The sequence below is a fragment of the Apostichopus japonicus genome, chromosome 20, assembly GCF_037975245.1.
Source record: "Apostichopus japonicus isolate 1M-3 chromosome 20, ASM3797524v1, whole genome shotgun sequence".
Taxonomy (NCBI): Eukaryota; Metazoa; Echinodermata; class Holothuroidea; order Aspidochirotida; family Stichopodidae; genus Apostichopus; species Apostichopus japonicus.
In genome coordinates, this window is record NC_092580.1 from 31,436,251 (window position 1) to 31,453,576 (window position 17,326).

The 17,326-nt window shown below is 38.7% G+C and overlaps 1 protein-coding gene and 1 non-coding gene across 3 annotated transcripts in view; one reads left to right on the top strand and one right to left on the bottom strand.

Annotated features, from left to right (window-relative positions):
* LOC139961228 (rho guanine nucleotide exchange factor 3-like) overlaps positions 1 to 14,421 on the top strand; it is a 72,015-nt gene extending 57,594 nt beyond the window's left edge. For both annotated transcript variants that reach the window (XM_071960291.1, XM_071960292.1), the window contains 7 exons: positions 4,068 to 4,232; positions 4,875 to 5,034; positions 5,370 to 5,446; positions 6,507 to 6,767; positions 8,039 to 8,209; positions 10,147 to 10,330; positions 10,678 to 14,421. In XM_071960291.1, coding sequence (XP_071816392.1) covers positions 4,068 to 4,232; positions 4,875 to 5,034; positions 5,370 to 5,446; positions 6,507 to 6,767; positions 8,039 to 8,209; positions 10,147 to 10,330; positions 10,678 to 10,829 — 1,170 coding nt within the window. In that variant the 3' untranslated portion in view covers positions 10,830 to 14,421. The remainder of the gene's footprint in view (positions 1 to 4,067; positions 4,233 to 4,874; positions 5,035 to 5,369; positions 5,447 to 6,506; positions 6,768 to 8,038; positions 8,210 to 10,146; positions 10,331 to 10,677) is intronic.
* A 2,398-nt stretch (positions 14,422 to 16,819) lies between these two features.
* Positions 16,820 to 16,892, bottom strand: Trnac-aca (transfer RNA cysteine (anticodon ACA)). The gene has a single exon. It is a non-coding gene; the product is annotated as a tRNA-Cys (tRNA).
* Between the last annotated feature and the right edge of the window lie 434 nt (positions 16,893 to 17,326).

Consider the following 17,326-nt stretch of genomic DNA (forward strand, 5'->3'; position numbering starts at 1 on the left):
AGCTTTTATTTAAGTAGAAGAAATGTTATGAGGATGTGACTTCCTACAGTAGTAGTAGTAGTGCTATTGGTGTATTTCCATCTGTTCATGTTGCTATAGTTACAAGAAAGTAGGATTCACATGGCTGATTTTCATGCCTACACAGCTCGGGCCTCTCTCCGTCAATGCTAGTACTAATGAATGTTTCTACCGCTGGAAAATTTTCTCGATTCGATCAACGGAGTATTTTTTTTTACCGTCGTGGATGGCGTATGACTGCAAACCTAATCCATGTGTGAGGAATATGGTTCAGTTTTAGTTCATGATTCACATGTGCTGGTCGGCGTAGTCATGCTCAGTCCAACCGAATTAATTATCCGTCTGCTTCTGCCTTTATAAGGAACAATTTCAGGGAAATTTGGTCAGATCTGATCTTTGAAACGTTCGCGAGTGTTTTGTGTCGTTCAGCCAGTATCTTGTTTGGGCTCGTGCGTGCTGGTCACGGATATATTGAGTCCGCTCGGGGTACGCAAGAATTTTCTTTTTGCTGGAAATAATCAAGAGGTTATCTGGATATTTATATATATATATTTTAGAATGAAATTGAAGCTACAAAGTTTTATATTGGAGGAGGTTGCCAGTATGGTAAGTTGTGTTTTCCAGTTTCTTTCATTCTTCTTGCTTTTGTGTAAGTTACTTTATTCTGTTTTTGTATGTTTAATAGCAACTTGTTAATAGTAGAGAAGATGATGTTTTGAATTCATTAGCATTTTCTCGAGTCTATGGTAATAAAACAATAGTGGTAATTTTCGTAGACCTTTTCAGGGAAACTTTTAATCAGCTCTGCAGTGTGGTCGTTTGCTGTTAAGGAATCTGCCAATTTGTACAGCTTCAAATTTCATTGTCAGATGCAAAGCAAATTTCATTCCCCTCCTCATTTGTTAGCATGTTTGTAAGTTAAAACTGCTTGAGTAGTTCAATGAATGTCCAGAGGAAAGAACTGACCAACAGGTGGTATTTACTTGACCACATCCTGTCAACACCAGGTCTATCACATTCTATGTCAAGGTTTACTGTGAGCAAATAAACAAAACAAAAGGAAATTTACTGCAATGAAATAACAGTCAGGGTCAAGTTTTTCACACTCAGACAAACTACTACAGCAAAGTCGCTCAGAAGTATGGCTTGTTTCTGTCTGTAAAGGCAAATTGTTTTTGGTGGGAGGGGAGGAGGGAGTAGAGTTTTAGTTGATTGTAGGGTATTTGGAAGAAGAAAGTTGGATGCCAGGATACATTCTGAAGATCTTTATTTGGTCACAGTAGTTACAATGTTGCACTCTATAATGTGTTTTCGTTGCTTTTCACAAAATTCCGATATTTGTAAAAACAATTTTGTTAAATTCAGATATAACTGAAAGAATACATGTAAACAAAAGTTTGGATTTGTCTTGAAAGTTTGGATTTGTCTAGGAAGTAGTATTTCAATTTTGAATGTTTAGTTGCTATATAACTGATCCTGAAATTGGCTTCAATGTTTGTACCTAACAGTTTGAAATGAAAACAGTTTCGGTATATTAGGAGCTACAGTACTACTAAAGAATGTATACCGTTAATATTCTCTGAAGTGTGTCCATTGTGAAGCTTTCCCTAATACTGTCTTACCATTATTATGACATCCGCTCTCGAATAGGATCGTTGTTCTCTCTCCATGAATTTGTCAATTTTTTTTGTGGCTGGTTTCTCTTTTCACTGTGAACTAAACTTTGAGGTATTTTTCTGTTTGTTAATTAATTGTCTATGACAACCCACGTTACTAGCGACATCCTTTTACCCTGTTGTCATAACGGGAATAACAACATTCTTGGAATACTCTGGTAAAATATCGAAATGTCTACCTGTTCAGGTTTCAAACTAACTTTAAGGGGTTTTTTTTATTCTGTTTTGTTAATTAATTGTCTATGACAACCCACGTTACTAGCGACATCCTTTTACCCTTTTGTCGTAACGGGAACAACGACATTCTTTGAATACTCTGGTAAAATATCGAAATGTCTACCTGTTCAGGTTTCAAACTGTTTATCAAAACCACCTAGATACCACCCACCCCATAGATGTAAACAAACACCTGCGCATAAATATAAAGTGATCATGTTTACAGTAGTCTTATTTGTTTTGTTTTTGTTGTTGTTACAGAGTGTAGGCAAATGCCACCTATTTAAAAGCACGGTCACAGTTTAACTGATCTGTATTTAAATGAAATTGACTGACACCTATATAAGCAATTATCAGCTGATTCACCATCTCACAGTTAAAATTTACCCCCAAAATATGCAAAGAACACTGTCAACAGATAAAACCTCTGATTAAGGCTCGACTTCTAGACCAAAAGAAGTCTGTGAATTTTTTTTTAGTCCTGTGGATTTGTTTTCCCGCTCATCTGGCAAACGGGAGTAGGTGCCAGTAGAGTTTACACTCTAGCTATAAAAATTACCCAGAATTGCCCAGAATGTTTGCATATTAAAAGTATAAAACCCGTGCAGACATCACAGATTCTCACCACAAGTTCATAAGATTCCTGGAGGTGTGACTCAGAAATCAAATACCCTGGGGCCAAAGTCTGGTCAGCACCATACACTGGGTATTTAAAACAGGATTACTTGCGCTCCACTCCGGCTAAATCACTTTTGAAGTTAGTGTCAGTCAGTGAGGTGGTTTACAGAACTAGATGTGCAGGTCAGAGAATTGTTGGTAGAAATACTTAAACTTCTCTCTTTTTGTGTGTGTGCATGTGTGTGTGGGATGAAATCATTTTTCATGATTTCTGGATCAATTGGAACAAAATCTGTCATAAACAGTGCAAAAAGTATCCCCTTGTATCGGATAGGGTTAGTATCAACTTATCAACGTATCTTTAGACTTTTGTGGAAGGATTTTATATTTCATTCCTCATTTTGGAATACAAAACATGAATATTAATTCAAACAGATTAGTTAAATCTTTAGGGAAGATTGCATGAAGAAGTCGTCCGCTCGGATTTTTTATTTCTCACAACTATCGGTGGTTAAAAGAAAAAAAGGGAAGTGTAGGAACGTCATTGGAACAAAACAGAAAGCAGTTGAACGTCCTTCCTAAAGACATTCTGTGAGGCTTGTGGTTTCCTAGTAGCCGGCCTGGTTCCTGTTTTGACATTGTATCCATTTTTGTGCTAGAATCAAAACGCTTCATCGAGCGACGATTCAGTCTGAGTCTAGCATTCCGTGGAGTAAGGTTATTCTTGCCAATTCTTGTCAGATACAGTTGTGTTTCTTGTGTACGGAAGGCCCTAGGACCCGGTGTCGTTCCATGTGGCTCTAGTTTTTCTTGGGACTTTTTATTTGGCCTTGAATCAGGAAAAAGAAATCTGACTTTGTGAATTTTTCACATTTCATATCGGATTCTTATATTTTAAATATTGTTATGGCTCCGTCAGTTATTTCAGCTCTTGTTGAGGTGAGTTTAACCTGTGTTATTCGGTTAAACATTTTGCTTAATTTTCATTATCTTCACACGGTCCCAGTCGTTATCGCAGATAGCCTCTTAGGTTATTTCCCTCCTTCCAGGCTTTTATGTAATTTACAGAAAGGTGTCTATCCATCTTTGCTGGGTTTGTAAGGTGTTTGTAAAGTAATTTCACAGAATCACAATAGTTAACCACAAATGGCTTCTAACGGCCATTCTTCACTGTTTGTTTTACATATTTTCTTGCTAATGGCTAATTATAGTCTTGTGGTTTTCCAATATTTTATCAGGAATGTATTACAAAAACAGCTTTTTGAAATTATCCCTCATTTCCTCTGTGATTTATATATTCCAATCTATTGCAATGTTTAATCTAGACATTCTATAGTCTCCCAATTGCTTTGAAAAAATTTCCGGTGGGAATTATCTTTGATGGGAAATAATTCTGTGGTTTTACAAACATTTGCCATGCAGCAGACTTGTGTGAGAGGTTTTTTTTCTGCAGTCTACCATTGAAAGCACATGTATGTCTTTGCTCATCTCATACCGTACTTAACCCCCCCCCCCTCTTTTTTTTCTTCCCACTCGCAGCGCTCAATGAGTTTTCGAAGCGCCCATTCCCCCAGTATCTACATAAAGCCGTACAGTAAGCCAGCAGCTACCCCCACCAAGAGGAGGGACAGCAAACTCTGGTCGCAGACTGTAACCCACAACACCAACGAGGGCTTGACCAAGGTAGAGATCAAACGTCAAGAGGTGAGTTAGTTGTCTCGTCCTTCCAATCATTCAAAACCTGCGATTGATCATAGCCAAAGATTACCAGGAATTGTTACATGCGTCTCCTTGTTATACAGGGCTATGACTTCATTTCTTATGTAAAATCATGGATGTGAAATTGTTGAGATAGGAAAATGGGGTTTGTTTGGGGTACAGTAAATGAGTGTAGGACACTGATAATTTAATTCATGATCTGTGCTGCAGCCGTATGAATAAAGTCAAATTTGCGTGATTAACATTCTGTGGGTGTTTCACTTCTCTGTGACATCTGGTGCGGGACTAAACATTGTGCAAAATGTGTGACAGCAGTGGTTTTTGAAAAATAAAAGTTTTTCAGTTTACCACCTATGCTGTATTTTGTCTTACTTTTTCTGTCAAAGAATTAGAAAGTTCAATTCTTGGGCAGTGATACAATCAGGTCAAATTGCGTACACCAGCGAATTGGATTGTTTATAGACTTCCCAATTATGATCTGGAAAGAATCCCTGTTGACTATTGAATAACAACACTTCACTGGTGATTGATGAGAATCGGTTGAATGAAAAAAAAATATTGTTGTTTCCTACAGAGGTCAACAAGAGTGTATCTTTCTATTCATTTTCCTTTTGTTTCTACTTGCAGGCTATTTTTGAACTTTACCAAGGAGAGGTAGAACTGGTGGAAGATCTTCAGCTAATTTTGAAAACATATCGAGATTCTATGAAATCGCTCCGAATTCTCAATCAACAGGAACTAGCGACTATTTTCTTTCGCCTTGAAGAGCTCATTCCTTTACACGAAGGTGAGAGATTCCTCCCGTTGCCCCCCACCCCCTCTCTCTATCCCTCCTCACTGCCACTGTCCCCTCTACCCCCTCCTTCACTGCCCCCTTTCTCTACCTACTTCACTGCTCCCTTTCTCTACCTCCTTCACTGTCCCCTTTCTCTAACTCCTCCCTCACTGCCCCCTTTCTCTACCCCCTCCCTGACTGCCCCCTCTCTCTACCCCCTCCTTCACTGCCCCCTCTTTCTACCCCCTCCTTCAATACCCTTCTCCATACCCTATCCTTTCCTTAACATTGAAGCCAGTTCTCAAGGATCACGACGCCTGATGCTCTTAATTTTATCTCTTTTACAGAATTAATCGAAAGGTTGGAGAGGCTACGTCAAGAAGATGGCCGAACAGATTCAATAGGCAAAGATATCGCCGAATGGGTAAGAATTTATCACTTTCTTCGATCAACGACGTGGTTATAGAGCAGGGTAGGGAGAGGGTTAAAATGTGACCTTATCGTACCAGTTTCCTCAAACCATCCCTGACACTCTCTTTGTTGAAATCTTTCACAAACAGCTCCTCAAAAGGATTTATAGATCAGATGCCAAATATGAACCCCCGGAAGCTTGGGAATTATTGTCACTAATATCTAATTTAGCTACTACTTGACATATTCCCCTGGAGACTTTCAAAGGTTGTAACTGGCAAATTGTCACGGGCTGGATTTTCTAGACTTCTAGGGGAACTTCCCAGAATCTTTCTCAGGAGAAAAACAAACAAGAATTACTGACAGAAAAGATTACTGTAAGAATGCCTTGATAAAAGGATGGGTTAGTGTCTAAACAGATCTGGTTCGGGTTTGTTCGAATTTGGCGAAAACTATTGTTTACAGTAAAGCTTTTAAACATCCCTGTAAGTTGGAATCCGAGGCACCTTCATGACGTAGCAGTCTCCTGACTAAATCAGGAAATTACACCCATCCTGATATGATGAAACTAGCACTCTATATAAAAGGCTTTGATTTGGAAGGGGGTTTTCCAACTTTCAATTCCTGATCAAGATGTAATTGGTTCAAATGACTTGTAAAAGGGAATTTTTTCTTCCCCTTTTAAACAGGGAATCATGTGAGTGTATGATGTCATGACCTAACACTATGTAGGTTACATGTACAGTAGTTTTGAAATCTTTTAGTGTCTTTTAGTCTTTTTATTGTTTCTTCCAAAGTCATGATAATACTAATATTTTAAACTGAAAACTATATTTATTGTTGGTAAGTTGCATCCCAGCATAGATCAATTTTACCACACATTTTTTTTTTAATGTGTATGTGGTTTTTGGACATAAAGTTTCTTTTAAACTCTACAACAGCAAGGCCTTTTATTGTATGTACTTTTTTGTTATACAACAGCAAGAACTTTCAAGTCAATTTTGACCAGAGAATTCATATTTAAATTAAATCTCATCTTTTCTTTCCCCCCCACCCCTCTTTCTATTTTCCAGTTGCCAGAGCTCACAGACTGTTACTCCTCGTATTGTGTCAATCAACTAGCTGCAAAGTCTCTACTGGACGAGAAGAAGCAGGAGAAACGAGTTCAAGACTTCTTGGAGCGATGCCAAGAATCACCTTTCAGCCGCAAGCTGGACTTGTGGAACTTCCTGGACGTTCCTCGTAGCCGCCTGGTCAAATATCCCCTCCTTCTGAAAAACATTCTTAGGCTGACTCCAGTGGAACATGAGGACAAAAGCTACCTTACCAATGCAGTAAGTTCACTCTATCCCTTTTGCCCAAGTTGTATTGTGGTCTCTTTTCAGTTCAATAGAACAATGAGGTCAAAGGCTGTGTAATATTTAACCTTATGTTACATTTGGCCTACATTTTCTATCGCCAATATTTCATTCGAACACCATCAGAAAAACTGGTTTAGTTTCCGTTTGCTTTGCAGTGTAGAATCATTTTCGTGACACTATTTAATATGTGTAAAAATTAGTTGGCCTGACGTTTCGATCCTAGCAGGATCTTCTTCAAAGGCTAAATGATAAGTAACAGTAACAGAAGGGACACTATTTAATACTTAAGAGGCTTGGTTAACATTACAGAATGCTACTGCCAAGTTACTATCACTTGGTAACTAAACAGTCCATGGCTTCATTTAAGGTCTACTTTACAACAGTTATCCAGTTCCTTATTCGACAATGTCTGTATTTGAACAGCTTCCATGAAAAACCTATTCACTGAAATCTATCAGAATATTACAAGACTTAAAACAAAGAAGCTGCACTTCCTGTTCAGATAAAATCAGGGCATTCCTAACCTTGATTAAACTGTATTACTCAACCTATCTCCTGCAAGTCCAGTCCAACAATAGGAAACGCTACCGACTTTTGATAGCAATCGAGCATGAAATATTTCCCTCGCGACGTCATTGAGCCACTTTTGGTCTATTTTTTGCCATATCAATCAGAATGGAAAAAAAGGGGTCGTCGATTCGTTTGACATTGCATTAGCTGTTGTGGTTGTTGGATGACACAGATCGTATCTCAGGGTGAATCTCAGGGGTAAAGAACTGCTAGACTGACGTCATCTGTCTCTCCTGTGGTCATTTTAGAGTTATTTGTGACATATTTTTACAGGAAATTGCTGCATATGGTACTGTCTTCTTTTATATCTTTCTTGTCTGTCTGGTTGAACTCTTTGTTCAAAACAGACAGAAATCATAATCAAAAGTGAATCAGCATTGAGTAGTTAGTTACCATGGAAACATCAAACAGTGGTCAGTTGTCTGCATTGAACTGATGGATGAGCGAGCATGGGGTGGGGGGTTGGAGGGAGGTGTAGGGGGAGGCAAAAGATGGCTGTGCAGGCACCCAGAAATAATTTATTGACCGTTGAAGTGGGTGGACAAGTAATTCAAAGAATGCAAAAACCCTTTTACTATACATGTCTACGAGGCAGTCTCCAGTAGTTGTAAGCCATGTATTTCATAGTCCAGGTTATGAATAAGCTTCAAATCTATCAATTTCTCCGTTCACAGATAAAACGGTGCGACGAAATCATCAAGGAGGTGGACAAGAGCACCGGGGAACACAAGTGCCAATTTTACATCAACCAACTAGAGTATTTAGACGAGAACCAGAGACATCCACTCATCGCAGAACAGAAGTCACTCCACTGCATGGGCATGCTGCGAAATAACAAGGGCCAGGTAAGTTGTCAAGGTTTTAATCCACCAGTCTAAACAGTTAGTCCTTCTACATCCTACCTTTATGACACTTTGGACTTCCTTTTTGCTGCAGTTAGAGAAGGAAAAAAACAGCTTAGACTTTCTGGCCGGAAAATGGTCTTAGTTCCCTCAAAGTTGCCCTCAAAGAGCCAAAATTATGACATTTGAGAAGGTTCTGGAAAGAGTGACTGACAAGAGGTAAAAGTCTCTCGTCTGAAGAGCTTCCTTAAAACTAAATTGCTGTTAGTAATCCATGCGAGAGTATCTTATATCACAATTATAGACAGTCTGAAATGGTCTTGTTCCATTTTCTTGGTTTTCCTTTTTTTTGGGGGGGGGGGGACATTTTTAGTCAGAGTAATCAGATGTGCACTTACAGTCACTCTATTCAAAAGTAGGTGAACTTTGTGGAAAGTTTGGAAGCAGGGCCATTTTGGATTTAAAATTGTCTTTGGATTTTTGAAATTGTCTGGTTAATTTAGTGCAAAAACATCTCCAGAAATAAGATATGACATGTGCTGTATCTGAATGACGGTTCAATGTTTTCAATTTCATACCGAAACAAAACAAATATTACACTCCTTGTTTTGAACAGATGTGCCCAAATGTAAGGTCATAAGATAAGTCATGTCACTCAGCCAGCCAATGGCTTGTTCCTCAACACTCCTAAAAAACCTGTATGAAATAGGAGTTATCTTGCATTCGGCCTCAATCACTTGGCAACTTTTGAAAAATATTTACCACATCTTGTGCAAAATATTTGGAGTATTGTTTCAAATGTTCCCCCCCCCAAATGAAAAGATAGATGGCTTTGCTCTGGTTCCAATCTGTGCAGCCTTTTCCCCATCCATGTATACCACCTGCGTTGACACATTCCTTCACAGACGATATGTTTTCTGAAAAGAAAACTCCTATCTAAGAGGTAGAAGAAATATTTTTGCAAACGTTTTGTATGACATACCTAAAGTCTAGCCTGGGGCAGGTTGTGTGGGTACAACTAGGATCGTAGGATTGAGAGCCTGTCGGCTAGAGTGATAGAAAAAATGCCATCTTTTACCAACTTTTTACCATAATAGGAAAATGCTGTAAACAAAGAGATAACACTAGGGATGATTTTTGGATCCCTACTCTCGCCCCCTCCCCCCCCCCCCGTAATTTCTAAAGTTTCAGTTAAAATATTTCTTTGTAATAATGGTTTTGTCCTCTGTCTTTGTCCATGTATTTCGGGAATGAGACTTCCAGTTTATCGTGGGTGGGACAAGATTTTTCGAGGCCTGGTATTGTTTATAAGCACTCACGAGGCTGTATCAGGATAAAGTCTGTATTTGGGGCGGAAGGTTACCATGCACTCCCATCAATTAACAGCATTAAACGGCTCGCTAATAAAACAAAGGAAGAGCTTTGGTTATCTCCTGAATGACTTAATTTGTGCTTTCCACTTCCTCTGGTTGGGAAGCAATGGAAGGGAGAAAAAAGTAGTGTGTTCCTTCCACTTATAATCACAAATGTAACAACGAGTTGCTCCTCATTTCCTAATTGGCCGTTACCTTGGTAGTACAGTTGAGTTTGTAGCTGCGAGGGGGGGGGGGCACGGACAAGATTAATTATGGTTACAATGGACATGTGGCTCTCTCTCTATTTAAAAAAAAAAAATGTTATCATATTTTTATATATAGTTCTGTCTTTTGTGAAAGAATTGGGTGAGAGAAGTGCAATGTGTATGTTCTCTGAAAAGTGTCCCTCTTTTAAAGATCAAGGCTTTGAGAGACTGGGATAGTTTGTAAGCAAAGTAGACAATGTGTCATCTTCATCAGTAAATCACAGCAACAAAATGTCATAAAGCAATTGGCGGATCTAGAGGAAAGGATCTATGATTTTTTTATCCATTTTCTTTTTTTTTTTGTATCATTTTGCTACAGAAACTTCATGTATTCCTGTTTGAAGACATTCTGGTGGTAACAAGGATTGCTACAAGAAACGGTGTCAAAGGTTACCAGCTTACAAGGTTACCAATTCCCGTCCAATCACTTAACCTTGAAGATGTCCCCGAGGGCGAACTCCGCACAGGGTCGTTCAGAGGGGCTTTCTCTTCGAATCAAACAGGTTAGCAAAAAAGAAAACCTATTTTTCAATTCCTAAGTTTCAAAAACAGTCCCAGAGGACGAAGAAGAAGAAGAAGAAAACTTGTTAATTACATATGAAAGATTTTTGTCTCTTTTTCTTTGAATTGTCAATTACTGCTGTGGGTGTCCACCATTTGTAGGCTGTGTTAATAGTCTTAGTCAATTTACTTTGAAGAAAGAAAGAGAGAAGGAAATCTAGTTTTGAAATGGCTTAACCAGGTTCTTGTAAAAGGATAAGAAAGAATAGAGAAAAATCATTATTTACTTATTTATTTATATATTTATCATTTTAATAAATTCCTTCTTCATTCCTTTCCTCCATCTCAGGTAAACATGCCTTCAGAGTGACCTCCACCGACCCGAGTCTCGTCCAATCGTTCACTTTCGTCTCGTCCGACGAACACGATAAAAAGCAGTGGATGCAGATGATAGGGAACACCATCAGTCTCAACGCCGGTGAAAATGCCGAAGCAGATTGAGGGAGCCCTTCCTCCGCAGAGTCTCGTCGCTGGTTTCGAATACGGCTCGTCAGCGACCCCCTCTTGCTTGAAATATGAAGTGCATCAGACCCCTGGCGGCATCTACGGTACAGCTTGAATGCCTGCTGCAGAAATTGGGAGCGTACAGTTTGACCATCTGTGCCTGTATGTGTGCAAGTAGACATGAGTGTCGGTGACGTAAAAAAGGGGCGAAAGTAATCTCCTCTTGTCAGAACGGGTGGAACGTGGATTGTATGTGGCTGGGTATCATCAGTAACTAACGTCGTCCTTTTCTGTTTTGGTTGAATCGATTCTAGGCCATCATCGCTGGCTCATCAAATACAACTCCTGTGTAATCCCACTGCTATTTGACAAACTTAGGATTTACGAAATGGGTCGTCAATGAAATATTCTGTGCTTGGTTTCGATATTGTGTAGAATCTTGGTTACGGTTAAAGAATTAAGAAAAAGGCCCGCCAACCGTTGGGTGCTCACACAACATTGGCTGTTTGTTGGTCTTATGGCATACGTTGTTCTTTTATAGGTCATTTCAGAACAGAAATGTGTAGAGAGGAGTATTGTTTGTGCGATTCCAAGTCTTTTCCTTGAAAGCCTTCATACGATTGGTTGAGACGTAAAATGGTTATCTTGCGCAAAACATTTTTAATTCACTTTTCTCCCATTTCTTCTGCTATTGCCTAGATTAAATGTAGGTTTTTTCTTCGTGACGGCTCGATAATTTATTGTCAGGAAAACTATCCAAGTTGGTTAGGGACAGATAATATTGTTTAAGGGGCAAGCAACTCACCCTTGAAAGGGTGACATGGTTCTTGTAGTTGTTTGATAAAACTAACAGCTGTGAAGAAGTCTGTCAGGGGTTTATCAATATAATCTTATCAGGACAGTATCAGATAGTAAAGGGACAATAATCTCTGCTACTTTTTTCAGCTTTTTTCCATGTTTTTCAGCTTTTTTTTTCCATGTTTAAAACTATTTTTTTCTTTTTCGGATGGTGCTAACTTGAGTTAAGAAGTTGTGCTAGTATTCCTAACTCTGCTACGAACAGGCGAGACCCAGTATGTGGTGCACTTGAAGTGACGATATCTATTTCTCCTGGCAAGAATTTGTTGGCGAGAAGTTACACCCTGGTGGTGAAATGCAAAGTTAACTCGATGTTTAGGGAGAGAGCTCTCGAGCTCCGCCGCCTGGTGCTGCAGAAATACTTTCATGTCTCCATTTTGTAATGGAGCGGAACATTCCAGGATGTTACCCCAAGTAACTGTGAAGGTCATTAGTTTATACGCCCCCTCCAAATGTCACCTTATGCTCCACCTGTGACCTTTTAAACAATATTTGCAATACAACGCATAGGTTACAGACTGGAGACTTTTTTCTTTTTTTCTCGGGGTTGACAATGGAGAATATAATTGATCGAAAACAGGTTCGCGAGCTTATCAAACGTTTCAACGTTCCCTGTGTAAGCGGCCAAATATTAAAAACAAAACATTCCAAAGACAGTTTTCACTTTTGTCAGTTTAAGACAAAGTTGTTTTCTCTCTACAGAAAGTTGCACAAAGTGGAAGCTCTTGTTGATGAGAAACAAAGATCTACTCTTTGTTAATATCATGTTGACCTTTTGCCTTAAATATAGAACAGAGGAAGGATACAGTATACAGGATAAGAATAGCATAGAAAAATGAAAAATACTCTTTTTTGATCTACAAGGAAGGTTCTTGTGACAAACTAACGAAGGGGGGGGGGGGGGAAATGGTGAAGACAGAAACAGTCTACGGTGTTATTCCCTGGTACAGAAAATTTTGCTAGTGAGCTCAGGGAATAAATAATTCAGTGTTCAAATTTTGTAAAGCAGTTTTGAAAGCACAGCAGTTTCTCTTCTAAAATGTAATGGTTTTCTATGTACAGAAACTGCTATACATCTTTGCACTCGTATAGCAAGTTGCCCATTATGCATAGCGTTATGCGATGTGATACGGATAAATGCTTCCCTGAGTTACCTAGCTGACACTGATTTATGACTTATTCTAGTCTTATTTAATGTCAATGTCCTGTTGACATTTTGTCTGGATTTTGTTTCAAGCTGATGTCATTGAATACTTTCAATATACAGAAACACCTCACTGGGGGGTCTGTCTCAGACAATGCTATATTTAAGCAACTTTGATTTCATAATTATAATCTTACAATGACATTATAAAAATTGTATTTCTGGTTTTTTTCTGAGTCTGGATTTCCATTTAATCTGAAGATTATCGAGATTGATGGTTAGATCATCCTATAAAGCTGGCTCCATATTGGATGATATAAAGTTAAAAGGTACCTCCTTGGAGACTAACAAATAAAAAAGGACCTCCTTGGGGGCAAATCAAAAGTCGGTGGGTGTACTATTGCCAAATAATATATTTGGTTTTTCCAAGAATCAAGGTTTTGAAGCAGTAGGGTTTTAAATAATACATATTTTAGAATATCAGGATCTCCTTTGTTCTGATTTATCTTTGTAAGGATTATATTGGAGGGGGGGGGGGGGGGGGGGGGTGGGGGAGGAATATCATTTTGAAAAAGGTTTGTGCATACAATGTTGGGTTCATTTGAGTGTAACTGGTACCGGTAGAATATGAAGTAACCCCCCCCCCCCTTCCTTTATATAAAGGTAAATAGTTTTATCTGTGTCTGCTTATCATCAGTGAAACTCAATTGGAAAGTTTTCCACATCCAGACCGATGGTATTATCGCTGTCAGTAATGCTGCAATCATTGTTATGCTAATGGTAAAAAGACAATGACATTGTTATCTATTGTAATAACTAATATTTATGTGTAATCAGAAAGCATTTCATTTTACCATGCTAAAAGACTGAGGAAGTCTAACATTTCCTACTGGTCAGTGTTATTGTTTTGCCGATTCTTAGTTTATCTCTGACGTGAATCTTGTAACTCTCATTATAGCTCAAACTGTTGTTAAATGTCAGCAGACCCTTGCATTCTTAAATGTCTCCCTCCCCCATTCCCTTTTGTTTTGTCTTCATTTTTCTTTAAGACCAAGAACTGTACTGCTATGGCTTGGTTGTATTTATATCCATTTTTCAGTGAAATACATTAAGTTAAGTGTTGACATGATTTTGCCAAAGTTTATCAAGTACCATGCTAGAAATAACTCCTACATTCATATAATATGAAGCATTCCACATCAAATAGATATGTAAGCCTTTTTTTTTCCCTTTTTTTTTTAAATTTTGTATTTTGTAATGTTCCATTTGTATTCTTTTCGTAGACTCGAAGAATACGCAAACCTAAGAAAAGGGCAGATTTAATATATTTGGAAGATTAAAAAATATGATTTTGTAATCGTGAGCAGTAAGCGCATGGAAATATGAATGAAATAATTATCTTTTGATAATATCGTACTGTCGGTACAGAGTCAACAACTCTTAATCGCTTTATCTCATTTCTCCTTTACTATTTAAGTTCATCTTGCTTGTCCTACAAGCTATTGTACATTTTGTTGTAAATAACTGTTTATTTCTATTTCCTGGAGAAAAGAAACAGAATAAATCAATATCACTCAGAAATTAAAAGTTTTTGTTGGCTTTGTAAATTTGGTGTCATGTGGTCTCATTTGATTGGTGGGAAATGTTGACATGTTACCCCATCCCCTCCACTCCCCTCCACTCACAGTGTTATTAATGACTTGCATCACATCCAACGACCCCCACCCCCCGCCCCTTCTCCCTCTATCGTCTGTCCTTTCCTAACATAGAGAGGATGTTCCATCCTCTGTAATATAGTAGTAATCATTGTCTTCTTTCTCATTAGCAAGCAATTGTCCTAAAAACAAAACTTGATTACCTCATCTTCAGGTAAAAGATTGCTTTATGAAATAAAAACTAGCTCACACATTTAGCTCGTTCATATCCCACCCCATTCCCACATTTCTTTAACTGCTAACCCTAGCTAATGACTGGACCTTCCCAAGTCCCCGTATATGACTTTATCACTTTAATGATGACACCCACTGTGTGCCTATGCATTACCATTGCGTAAGGCGAACGCGCAAGTAAACAACAGTTTACCACGCATACACATGGTACAGGACTCTTTGTAGAACGTAGGTTACCACATTGTAAGTCATTCGTATCTATGTTGGAGGTCTTTTACCAGCAAGTCTCTAATACACACATGAAAGGGAGATATAATCTTACACAGTTAGGGGGCCCTCAACACATACTTCATACATACAACAAGAAAAATACACTTCCTTTGTCAAATCTATGTTACATCCCGCAAAACCGCACTTATTTTCGGGTTGGCAAGTTGGAGTAAGTGCTTCACTTTGAAACCCTACGCCCGCCCGCCCACATTAATCATGTTAAGTGTAATACAATAATTTCCTCATCAACGCTTTCTTCATATTTTCCTTCACCGTGGTATTTTTGGATTAATCATCTCACCTCGGTTCAATGCTACAAGGATTTCTGTTCAGGATTTCGTAGTTTGTTTTCTGGGAGCCTGCAAAACATTCATTAATATTGCTTCTCGGTTTACTTCGATAACGGGCATCAGGCGAACTTCAGAGAAACCCCAATTTAGAACACAAAACTATTTCAACACGCAAAGAAAACGCCAACACGAAGTAGTTATTTTCCCCTTACGTTTTTGACATTTGTTAAAGCCATCCAGCTTTTGATCTCATTAGATGGGATTTATATACTAATTAGTTTTTCAACTGTTAATATGATGTAATTAAACTGCATACAATAACAGCTGTATAAATAGAAGAATAGGCTTATCACGCATATAACGTTTATAGAACGGAAATGATCAAGTTCAACTAGTAGGTTCTACTGTCAGCCTATATTGGCGTAACTTTAACGAGGAAAATTTAGGTTAAAATTAAACTTTCTGTTTAAAAAATATATTGTTTTACAATTTATAGACCAATTGGCGAAATACTGTAGCGAACCGGTCTAGACTGTGATCCCCATATTGACTACACCGCACTCACGCAACGATAAAATTACGTTGTTATACTTTTTTCTTTTTATGGAATACTGGGCCAATTAACAAGGTCATGGTGATTAAACTACTAATTCCAATTCTTCATAACTTATTGCATCGATGCGTTTCACTACATTTTACGTATTTTAGGATCTGCCAACCCTCAAACATGTGAATTTGAACTGCCTGCCCTGCACCACCCCTACCCCCCCCCCCCCTCTTCACAAACTGAAGATTGGTGTCCAAAGCCTGGAGACTTTACAAACCGTTCCAAACTCAAATAAACAGCATTTAGTACACGAACACTATCCACTGGGACATGGGCAACGATTATGGGGGGGGGGGGGGCGGGGGCCTGTCCCCCAATATTTTAGGTGGGGGATATTGTATCTAATATCCCCCCAATATTTGGTGGCATATTTTTTTGTGTGGCTATAAATAGAAAATAATGCGTGAGATTATTTATCCAAATCATATTTGGCGGTGGCTAAAACTTCATCCAACACATGCTGCATGAGGTAAATGACTCTTCGTGGTCGTTTCTGTGACCGTATGTATAGCACGTTGTCACTCATGATTATTATCATAATGTCTGTACATCTCTTGTGAATGAGTGTAAGTACGTACAATCCTATATATGATCCACATCGATATGGGTTCACTGGGTTTCCATTTTGGCCTGTTTCCTGCAAGATTTCTAACCGCAGGCGCGTAGCCAAGGGGGGGCGAAGGGGGAGACCCCCCTCGAGCATATTTTTTGTATTTTTTATTATATCGAAGTTTTATAGTAGCCGTTATAAGAGGTTTTAATTTTTGTACACCAATATATTAACTGTGTCTGAATTTTCTAAATTCCCTGACCAACATTTTTCATCATACTTCCCTCTACTCGTGCAATTTTGACCGATCTGTATATATATATATATATAAATGAAAATCGTAATGAGTTGGAAAATCAAGAACAGTGAAAAAACTTCCAGCCTCCACCGGGATTCGAACCCGGGCCTCCCGCTTTGTACGCGGACACCCTAACCAACTAGGCCATGGACGCTGAATGTATGTCCAGAGGTTCTAAACCGGTAAGGAAGGTCGTAATTATGCACATCTAATCCATTTGTCGAGCTTTCCGCGTGTCGTATGGAGAATACAGAGACAATACACAACTAAGACAGATAATTGAACGTATCAGTTAATGAGTTACCCAATTGAATGAATTTGTTTCTTTGCAAGGCCGGTAGAGCATATATGGGAAGTTTCCAACACTATAACATTATTCTACCCACTAACCCACCCACCATATAGCCTATGCCTGCTGATGGCTTTGCTGACTGCATTTATTTATTTACACAAATTTACCCTTCATGACCGTTTAGCTTTTGAGCTAGAAGTGATGAACGTTAGCACAGTGCTCTGCAACCTATATGTATTAGCGATTGTTGCATAATCTTGCCCTTTCATCGACCAATTTGTAACATGTCAAACCAT